This window comes from Raphanus sativus, chromosome 6, assembly GCF_000801105.2.
Source record: "Raphanus sativus cultivar WK10039 chromosome 6, ASM80110v3, whole genome shotgun sequence".
In the NCBI taxonomy this organism is placed as follows: Eukaryota; Viridiplantae; Streptophyta; class Magnoliopsida; order Brassicales; family Brassicaceae; genus Raphanus; species Raphanus sativus.
In genome coordinates, this window is record NC_079516.1 from 17,028,411 (window position 1) to 17,037,156 (window position 8,746).

The 8,746-nt window shown below is 30.7% G+C and overlaps 1 protein-coding gene and 1 long non-coding RNA gene across 4 annotated transcripts; one reads left to right on the plus strand and one right to left on the minus strand.

Annotated features, from left to right (window-relative positions):
* Positions 1-6: 6 nt before the first annotated feature.
* On the plus strand, positions 7-1,196 carry LOC130496103 (uncharacterized). 3 transcript variants are annotated; one of them, XR_008935131.1, is made up of 4 exons: positions 7-172; positions 308-401; positions 516-590; positions 691-1,196. It is a non-coding gene; the product is annotated as an uncharacterized LOC130496103 (long non-coding RNA). The 3 variants fall into 3 exon arrangements; XR_008935130.1 differs by having other exon boundaries at positions 276-590; XR_008935129.1 differs by having other exon boundaries at positions 308-590.
* An 883-nt stretch (positions 1,197-2,079) lies between these two features.
* Positions 2,080-3,197, minus strand: LOC108830170 (uncharacterized). Its single transcript, XM_018603773.2, has one exon. The coding sequence runs from the start codon at positions 2,677-2,679 to the stop codon at positions 2,203-2,205; it is 477 nt and encodes a 158-aa protein (XP_018459275.1). The 5' UTR covers positions 2,680-3,197; the 3' UTR covers positions 2,080-2,202.
* Between the last annotated feature and the right edge of the window lie 5,549 nt (positions 3,198-8,746).

The window sequence follows — 8,746 nt, forward strand, 5'->3', positions numbered from 1 at the left end:
TAGAGAACTGATCTCTTTTTTTTATCTGTTTTGCATGTTGGATATAATATAGATCTAGAACCTTTTGTTATAAATATAGCAGATATGAGATGGAAGAGCGTTGCGATGACTCGGAAGGAAACTGATTTGTTTAAATTGCAATACTTACAACGCTGATATCAATACTTTAAAGGTATGACTTGCAAGTATTTTGTGTCTTGTTAAACTTGGATTATATTTTATATTGTGTGACAATAATTTAGAAACAGATTTAACATTTTTATATTTTATTTTAGCTCAGTAAAGAACATTTTTGTTGTCCATGAAGTGAAATACAACCTCAAACTGACATAAGATACAACACTTGAAAGATAAGGGACCTAATGGAACAGCCGAGAAGTTATCAAACGAAGTATACATGGGTAATACATTAGTTAGTACTAAATTATTATAGTATTATATTAGGAATGTAACTAATTTATATTAACCTTTTTCTCCCTTATTCTTCTTAGTGACTTTTTTTTTAACATTGTGAGGTTTGTCAACGGGAGTGTTGAAACAATTCTGGCTTCAAAGGCATATGAAAGATTTTTCATTAAACAATAATCAAGGTAAGCATTGCTTCAGTTTTATTTGAAAATATTATATTTTAAACTTCAAAGTATGATATAATAAAGATTTACCGCCTTTATTTTATATTGTAAACTTCAGGAGTTACCAGATGATATCATCGATGCTATGAACTACAACCAATCAGAAAAAGATAAGTGTTGTACTGAATAGTGAATACAATAAACTATTTTATATGTATTCATGGTTTCATTGAAAATGTATTTAATGAATATATAGTAGTGATACTATGTAAACAGCATGATTTTTTTTTCAACAGTTTACATTGGCTATGAGAAATATAAAGGAGATATGGAGAAAACCGTAATGAGATGAAGAGAAGAACCAGTGTGGGAGCTGAATGAATTCCACGTATGCAGCACTTTCACTTGTACCCTTCATTCAGTTTTGACAGGATGAACATCACATAACATTCTGATTTCGAGATTGGAACCCATATTTTTATCTCACGGTATAAAGATTTTAGATTTCAAATATATTTTCCGTGTATCATTAGCTATATATACATACTACTTGTAGCTGGCTAATTATTCGGATGAAAAAACATTAATATCTGTCAATAATAGGTATATTCTAGGGATATACGATATGAGATATCTATTTAGTTAGAACAATATATTATTTTTGTTCAATTTAGATAAGAGGTAAAATTTTAGTTAGGATTTTTTCCCATTATGATTCCATATAATATGAGATGCAGTTTTTAATTTGTTAATATTGTTATCTAATAAACTGACGTGACTTGATGATTTTTTTTTTTTGAGGAATGCTAAATTTATTATGTAAATTCAAAACAATAAATAAAGTTATGGATATAAAAAACGTAGTTGGTTTTAGGGTTCATCTGCATAAGATTGTTTGTTTAGTGTTGAATCCGTGCAGCATATAACTCTGGCAATTATCTAAACATTTAAAGTTTGTTGGAAACTAATGATATTTGAGTGAAGCTCCTGTTTTTTTTGCTTACGTAATGTTTATGATACAGAGAAAGATGGTTATTGATGTTGTAAAGTTAATATCGTTATATATTTAATAATAGCCACAAGATAGGATAAATATATATGTATAGACTAATAACGTTTTCTATAACGTAACAATTTCCGAAAAGAGTGGACAAAATAAAGGAAACAGATACACTCACGATTTCTTAAAAAAAAAAAAACATTTAATCAAAAGCATATGTTAAATAAATTCAAAGGACACCTCAAAAAAAAAGGTCTTCTCTTTTAATAGTAGTATTGATTAGGTCCATCCATATGTTAAGAACAAAATTTGATATATTCACTAAAACAAGTGGGCTATTAACGGTAAACAGAGAGCCCACTGGGCTCCAAAACCCATATTGTGGTTCAAAAGCGTTTTTACGGGACAAAGAGACAGAGAGACCGACAAACAGACAGACCGAAAGAAGAAGAAATAATAGAAAGAAAAGTCATACTTCACGTGTTGGTAACTTGGCATCATGACGTGGATTGTGGAAGCATTCCATATCGATATTGTCAATAACACCAAAATCTTGTTAAATCAAGGACAACTAATGAGAAGAAATTTGATAATTAGCTGTTATTTAATGACAAAAGTGGCTAAACTGAATCAAGAAGAGATGGAGTAAGAATTAAAGAAGACGAAGTAAGCAAGTAGAGCACAGAGAAGAGCCACAACGTTTCCTTCTTTAAGCAGTACCCTAAACACAAACCCAGCGATCTCTTTCGTCACTTTCCTCCCTTCAACCACAACTCTCCTCCTCGATTTTCCAGCGAACGCCATCGACACCACCACCGATATCCATATCACCACGATCGCCGGCACGGCGATGAACAGCGCCGCCGCCATCGACAGAACTCCGAACACAACCCCAAGAAGCACCGAAGCGTAAACCGCCGGCCATCCAGAAGACGTGCGATGGTTCTCTCCGTACCAATCTACAATCGAGTTGAGCGAGTTCCAAGAAGAAGACAAGAGGATCGCGTAGACAACAAGAAAGAGACAGACCCATGTCCTTCTCTTACTTATTGCTTTCAGAAACAGCTTGTACGAGGTCGTTGTCTCCTGTTCTTCATTGTCCGCCATTAAAAACACCAGATCTGGTGATTCTGTTCTGCCTGCTGGTAACAGCTTGTGGTAGTATATATGCTTTCTATTTCTACTGTTCTTTCTTCTTCTGATTCCTTTTTTGGGGGTAGGTGTTTGCGGTGAAGAATTGTGAGAAAAGGAAAGTGGCCGTACGTTCTTTCTTTAGTTTCTACTTGAGGCCCGTTCGAATCTGATGTTGCGTGAAATACACGCTCTTACTGGTGAACCTCAGAGACTGTGCAGTGTTTGTCACGTGTCTTTTCTTAGCGGTCAAGTTAAAGTCTTTGCCTTTTCCTGCAAACTGACAGTTGGAGAGCTCAGTTTCCATTTTTATTTCCTCTCTATTTACTTTTGGCTCATCTCCAACAAAACGCACCGTTCCTTTTTTTTTCTAATTAGTTGTTACTATTAGGCAAATAGTACTAGCTTGCCTACTAGGCCATTGACGTGACCTCAGAATTAATACTATGACTAGACTTTTGACCGGCACACCCGTGCGGGTATAATTTTAATTTGTAACAATATTTATAATTGTTTTCGAATACATGTCTGTATATATTTTACTTTGTTCATAAGTAACATAGACATTTTACTGTTGTTTGATCTATAAATAAGTGTTATAGATTTGTTGTCTAGACTTGTTGTTTGACAGTTTTCTAAATATTTATAAATTATGTCGGTTGCTTATTTGGTTTTGGATATTGACATAATCAAATAAATATATTAAATAACTTGTATATTAAATATTTTTGAATTACATTTATATGAAAATTATTTAATCTATTAAGTTTTTACAGTTTATAGAAATCATTTTTGTAAAATTTATAAGTTGATTTTAATTTAATTTATTAAAATTGTAATATATCTTATTATACAAATAGGAATACTGTAATATAACTATTTTACATAAACTGATGTAATGTTTTAAAATTAAAAACAAAATATATCATAGTTATTTGGTGAAGATTTGTATAAAACGACAACATTGTAACAATTATATTACAAAAATGTTTTTAAATGGGACTTTTAACATGTATATATGAATTTGACAAAGTTTAATTGGTCCATCAACTGAATAATGAGACACTCTTATCTAAAAACAGTTTGACTTTGTTCGAGCTATGTGTGGACTTTTATTTTAGTCTTGTAGATACATGCTAAGATATTAGGTAATCTATCACGTAAACCTCTTTTTTTAAACTAAATTCCAACTATTAGATTGTAGTTAAGATATGTGAATGTAAGATATCACTTGATTTTAGGAAAGTAATAATAAAGCTAATATATCTTACCGTGATATAAGGTTGGCAAACCATTTATTTCATTTAATTTTGTAAAACAGCTGTGTATTATATGGCAGTGGCATGAGTTTGTAATTTTTGTGGAAAACTAAGGAGTAAATACTATTTGTACTTCATCTTTAATAGTTTAGATGCTTTACAGTTATCGAATAACTGTGCAATATGTTTGTTTCAAAGAAACATAAGAAAAAAAAATCAAAAGATATGAATATTTTGACTTTTCAAGACTAACAACATCTTTGACCAATAAGTTCATCCATATCCCAAATGTGGACAGTACACAATAACAATTCTATTATTTAACTCCAAGAGACTTTGATGGTTCATGTGGGATGATGGGGACGTTGCACTGGGAGAGTTAAGGCGTGGACACATAGCTTTGCGACATTTCATATGGAAATTAATAGACTTCTTTGGATTTTGTTACACCTATGCAATATGGATATTATCTCGACTAGCTTTGTGATTTTATTATAAGTATATTGCATAGAGACATTTTTTTTTGATCAACTGGTTACTTTCATTAAAACTAAATTAAAGAGACATTAAGTCAAACAATGTGTGACTTAGCAAAGATATGAATGCGAGAGTAGATTAGCTGATTTCTGGAGCTAAGTTGCTACTAGGAAAAATTCAGATGAATCAGATCAAGATAAATGAACAATGAAGAAAAAAAAAGGTTGAATTGAAGTCAATGTTGTGATACCATGTTAGAAACTGAGATTAACCATATTGTTATCATTACAATACAAAATATGTACAATTAAAGTATATATACACATACAATATATGCTATATGTACAATTAAAGTATATACAATGTATATGCTATCTGTGATATTTACAATACAATTTTGTTACATTATGGGGGATGCATTGGACTGAGGATTTTGAGGAGTTTTGGAATGTTTTAATTTTAATGGAATTTAGATAAGTTTTGAAGTTGTTTGAATGATTTTAATTAAAATTTTAAAACTAAAATAAAACCTATAGATGATTTGGTAAACTATTTTCTAAAAGTTTCAGAGTTATTTAGGTGATTTGCTACTAGTCTTTCTATCAATGCATTTACTTTTGCCACACATATCCTCTAATCAACATCGTTACTATTCTACTAGGATCTTTAATGAGCAAAGATGCACCAGTGGTCTAGTGGTAGAATAGTACCCTGCCACGGTACAGTCCCGGGTTTGATTCCCTGCTGGTGCATTTATTTTTTAACCGGTTATTGTTTTGGTTCTTTCTTTCACTCATCACAACCCAATCTCTAAACTTGGGCTGATGGTTCAGGCCTGGTAATGCTATAAGTTGAGCGAGGTTCTTCGTTAGGTTCCGGTTTGGGCTTAAAAAGTACATGCACTCAATTCAGACACGTTAGTCTTAGTTCAATCCGACTAAAACCAATAACTGGGCCAAATCTTATTAAAATCCATTTAATATTTGTATGAGGAGATCTCCTCCCAAAGTCTAAAATTAAGCGTTAACATCCTCAATCGTGATTTAGACATGGTAGATGCAACACCCTTTAAATGACGCATGCAGGACAAAGAGAGTTGTTTGTTTGTTTTGAAACTAGGATAAGTCGAGTTGCTTAAACAGAAATTAAACTAATCCGGTAAAATGGTACCAAGCTGCAAAAATGTTTAATTTAATACATGGAACAAGTGTCTATGAAATGATAATCTTGTTTACAGATACGCTAACGTGAACCCACACTCAAAAGTCTCTTTACTATAGACGAATTGGATTCCGGCTAACATCTTATTATAAGAAATATCTAACAGTCTTAACAAAACCATGTTCTTTTTTTATCAAAACAAAACAAAAGTTGAAAGGAATGTTTTTGTTTTGCTTATGAAAACCGTCTCAAGTTTTTTATTTTGCCTAAGAGAAAATCATCTCAAGTTGCAAGTGTTAAAACCTTTTAATCAGATCTAAATATCAATGTTATTATGTTCTCACTTCTCTTCTCATGATCGTCAAACTTATTCAATTAGTCTTATCTTGTCCATCTATTTTTTTTAAAATACAAGGTTGGTTGAAGAGACTAACATGTAAGTACAAGATTTAGTTTGATGCAATTTTTGTTTGTTGGGAGTTTAAATCACGACCCATTACCAAGTGCTCATTGTTATTACCATGAAGTGTGGTCGTACAGAGAAAATATGAAGCAGGTGACATAAAGATATACTATTTAATTTCCTGCTTACCTCGTCCAATATCGTAAGTCGTGACTAGGAAGGATGTAGGTCTAAAGTTCAGTCCCATATAACCTATAATGTGTTCATAGTTTTTGTTTTCTGAATAATTTCTACATATTGTAACGCATAACTAGAAGTATTACAAGTTTTTTGTTTGTTTTGTAGAGAATAGTTCATCTACCTTAATCTTGGTCTTTCATATTCGCTAAATATGCTAAACAGCTTTCCAATTTCCATATAGCACATAGTTTTGGCCTCAAGAAGCAGTAACTGTGATTATTCGACATAATTGATGATACTATTTCATTAAATAATCTTACATTATTCTTCGTCCTAATTCGCCCTTTTCGCCTTCTCCCTTTTCTTTATTAAAGAGCCATTCATGTTCTAGATTTAATTTTTGTACCACCGTTCTGGAGAATTTGTTGTCTTATTATATTGACACAGATGAAAGTTCTATTTATTTAAGTTTTGATTCTTACGTTTTACACAAAAGTCCAGTTACTAAAAAAATTTGTTTGATAGTGAGGTTATTACAAAATCACATCCAAAAATATATTAGTTAAATTTTTATGATAATTGCAAATTGACTTAGTTTATTAATATAAATGACACTTTATAGGTAATTTTTAGAAAAGCTTAAGAAATGGAACTTTATCAACAGATTCAACACTTTAATTGTTTTTGGTTGGATATCAGATTGATGGTGGATTGTGATTTAATTCTTGTTTCTTTACAAAGACGAATAAAATATCTACAGATTTTTTGGATTGCTGTTCAAGAATTTTAATTTTAAGATGGGAATCTCCCATCAGTCCTAACGGTGGGAGACAAACGAATTTATGAAAAAAAGATATTTTAACTTTGATTCCTTCTTATCTCACTCTTCCTTAATTTATCTTTTCAATCCACGAATATGATTTCTAAGACGCAAGTTTTAAAATCTCTCAGTCTTTACTTTGTTAAAGTTAAGAGCAGAAAAGTTGAGTCGATTGAGTGTGTATCATACGTTGATATTGTGTTGGCTATTTTTGTGACCTGATATTTAGAATTAGCTGACAATAATGATTAGTGAACAAATAGTCTTTTTTTTTTTGTGAATAAATAGTGTGCCGAAGAACTTTTATATAAACAAAAGTATGCGGAAGAACAGAAGGAACCTATGTCTGAGACTACTTTTTTTTACACAATCCGAGACTACTTATGTTATTAAAAGATAGACTAATTAATTGTGAAAATACTGTGAAAATATTGTGGCCTATTGTGGGCTAATGGTCGATGTTTAAAGGTTGTTACACTCAATTCTGAGATTTGAATCCAAGATGACGTAATTTTTGTACCAAGAGATTTGAATTTTAATTTTTGAAAATGCGAATTATGCAGAAAATTGAAAAAAATCTTCGTAAAAAATAATATCAAAAATAAAATTTATAGGACGGCTCAAAGTGATGCAGTCACATGACATATGATAGATAGAATGATCGGTTATAATAAAAATAAATAAAAATAGACTAATTAATTACCTGTTTTGATTTGCTTGTCATATACACAACCGATCAATACAAGAATTTTAATGACCTTTTTACAAGTGTTCTTACTCCTGAACGTATCCGTAATTATTAGATGCAGCTAGATCGGAAACCATCCTTTTCAAAAGCTATGATAAATCAACATTTATATATTATTCAAATTATTTGATCAAAAAAAATATATTATTCAAATTCAACCACATAAGTTAAAATATGATAAAACGATAGTACCATTTTCCTTTCTATCTTTTGTCTCTTGGGATCCATTCATAGCCAGCTCTCTATGACTCTATCCCTCGTACAAATAGAATAATTACTATAACTAATGATGGTGGCAAAATATATATATAGCAGTACATGTTGTACAGGTCCAATCTCTTATCTCTGATGGTGCACTTCCAATGCTAATGCAATGTATGCATTTCCTAGGTAATTAGATATTTAAACCTAGACAATGATAACGATTTGTATCAGCACTAGTAATATGTCAGTGTGTAAATTTCATGGTGGAACTAATTTGATTTATAGATTTAAATAAAACTAATTTAAATTGTAAATCTCTAAAGGAATTGAGTTCTAGTCCGTTGCTAATCAGATTAATCTCATGTGGTCACACGCATATTAGAAAAAAATCAAAACATATGAATGATTCTGATCACACACGATAGCACATAACTATATAGATATGACGCATGCTACAGCTTTTACCAGCATTTAACAAGTTTTACTCAGAATACATTTATTTTACTCTCATTTTATACACCAAAACATGTGTTCGATTGTAGTTATATCTAGAGTATTGTTTGAGAATTCGATTTTTTTACTTGTTGTATTCACGTTAATTTTTACGATAAGTATCTTTAATTAATTAAAATATCATTATCATTATTAAAAAATATTTAATATTTTATGCCAATTAAGTTTTTAATTTTAGTTTCATTTTCATAGTTTTCTAAATAATATATATAACAAAAGGAAATATTTATATAATAAAAAGGAAAATTATATTTCCTAAGGGAAGGAAAATATATTAT